Genomic DNA, 2,400 nt, shown 5'->3' with positions numbered 1-2,400 from the left:
TTTCTCTAATTTTAATCTAATATTTCGAAATAGATATACAGAGGAAATGTAGCATTTATTAAATTACTTGCAATTTTGTTTCATACAATATCATAAAGATATATTTATCAAATGAACGACAGAGGCGATAAAAGTGATATTTATATATAGGCAATTGTATTTATTGCGAGCGCAATATTCTACAATTTAGTTTTATTAAAAGTAAATAGACATGATTACGAATACTATCGATTCTTTACTAATGATTTTTATGATGAATGATGACACACCTGCAATGTTGCTGTTAAATATAAATTTGTGCATAATAAAATAAAATAAAAGTGCTGCTTAAATTGCAGTTACGTTATATATATATTTTTTTTTACATCAAAAAGATTATATGAAAGATTATATATAACAGGATATCTATTAGATAAATGCATTGGTGACTAAAATTGATTAACGTTTATCAATCAATTAAGTTTTACACCTTTGAATACATTATTTAATTAGTCGTTAAAGAAGAATATTGAAACTATTTAATGTGTTCTCAATAAAAAATATATCATTATATTACTCTATACAGTTATAGAAAAAAATATGGAAAAAACAATAAAAATGTCATCTATTTTATCTATTTTATAAGTTACATCTCTTATATACATTAACATTTTTATAATATGAGCACGAATTATATATATTTGACCAGTTACACATAATTTTTATATTTTTTTATAAAAAGTTAAGATCTCCCGTCAAGATCTTCTTAATATCCTAATTTCTACCGATTGTCTCACATCTCTATCGCCACAGATTTAATGGTCACTCGCTGATTGATCGATTGATTAATCAATGGTCTGCCTGGTCCTTTACACATAATCTCCCCATACCGACAAGTCGGAGAAGTAACTTACAAGAGGTACACCTGGTAACTTATCAGCATTTCCTAACATGTCAGTTACGCGGAAGTTAAAGTTGGAGGACAGTAACAACGTCCTTCCTTCTCCTTCAGGAGGGGGACTCCTTCAGGCTCTCCTTTAGCAGGGCTTTAAACGGATGCGGCGTAATGCTCTCGGAAGCGTTCAACAGCTTGTCCGCGAGCCTCCGATATTCCTCCTCTTGCTTCTTCGTCTCGGCCTGGCGGTACCGTCGTTCCTCCTCCAATTCGTGACGTCTCGTCGTCTCGACGCATCTCCTCTGCTCCTCGAGCTCGAGCCCGTAACGAAGCGCCTTTTGTCTGTTCTCTTTCTGCTCCGTCGCGGCCAAGTCGGCGTCCATCTCGATCTGCCTCTCGAGCGCCTCCCGCTCCACCAACTTCAGCCGTTGTTCCCGCTTCTCTGCCTCCTGCCGCGCCTTCAGCTGTTCCTCCCGATCTCGAAGGACTTCCTGCGCGGCGCGCCGGCGAGCTTCCTTGAATTTCTCCCGTGCGACTTCACGTCTCGCCTCGATGTCCTCGTGCGATCGCCGAACGATGGCCTCCACCTCGAGATCCCGTTTGGCCTCCTCCCGCTGCAAGTTTTCCAAATACTCGAGATAGGAGTCTAACTCCGCGCGAAGGGCCGCGGTGTCCTGTTTCGCGCGAGCCTTCTCCCTGGCCAGTTCCTCCTCGGCCAGCATTCTGAGCTCGCGATCCACCATCGTTTCCTCGCGGGCACGTTCGGCGAGGAACTTTCTCGTCGTTAGAATCTGCTCCTCGAGTTCCTCCTTCAACTTTTCCCGCTTTTGCTTTTCTGTTTCGAGATCCCTTAACTCCGCTCGACGCACATCCTCGCATAACCGCTCCAGATGCTCCCGCTCGTCCCTCTCGACCCGCTTCTTCTCGTCTTCCTGCGCCAACTTGTCCACCACTTGCTGGGCTAAAGTGGACACCGTTTCTTGCTTGGCCAGGGCTCGTCTTTCCGACTCCTCCGTCTCTCTGTGCCTCCTCCCCTCGGTATCCCGCAGCATTATCTCGTGCCAGACAGCGTCCAGTTCCTTCTCCGCTAATCTCCTCGCCACGTTGCTCGCCATCTGCGCCACGTTACATTGCTTCGCATCGATCGCGGATCTTCTCGACAATTCTTGCTTGATATCCGGACACGAGGCTAGATACCGTTGCATCTGTTTGGCGGCCACCGTCGCCTCGTGCTCCTCCTCGCGCCGCTTCCTCACGTCCTCGATTCTCGCGAGCTTCTCTTCGAATCGGGCGCACTCATCCTGCCGCGCTACCTCCGCGATCTCCCTCATTAGATTCGCCTCCTCGCTCGATACGAGATCGCGCAGTTTCTCCCTACGCGCCTGTAGATTCTCCTCATATGCCGACATGTCTGGAGATTAGTCGTTGCCGTGTTAACGGCTGGTAATTATCCCTGTTCAGCGGCTCTCATTACGCGAGGGAAAATGGCGGCTAAATGCCGTATCCAAGCGAACATTCACGATACG

The 2,400-nt window shown here is 45.5% G+C and overlaps 1 protein-coding gene across 1 annotated transcript; it reads right to left on the bottom strand.

Moving 5' to 3' along the window:
- Positions 1-629: 629 nt before the first annotated feature.
- Positions 630-2,400, bottom strand: LOC143907227 (uncharacterized). The gene has a single exon (XM_077423860.1). The coding sequence runs from the start codon at positions 2,281-2,283 to the stop codon at positions 988-990; it is 1,296 nt and encodes a 431-aa protein (XP_077279986.1). The 5' UTR covers positions 2,284-2,400; the 3' UTR covers positions 630-987.

The sequence above is a fragment of the Temnothorax americanus genome, unplaced genomic scaffold (genome assembly GCF_048541705.1).
Source record: "Temnothorax americanus isolate GAGA-0224 unplaced genomic scaffold, ASM4854170v1 Scaffold8, whole genome shotgun sequence".
Lineage (NCBI taxonomy): Eukaryota > Metazoa > Arthropoda > Insecta > Hymenoptera > Formicidae > Temnothorax > Temnothorax americanus.
This window is presented reverse-complemented; position numbering and strand designations above follow the sequence as displayed.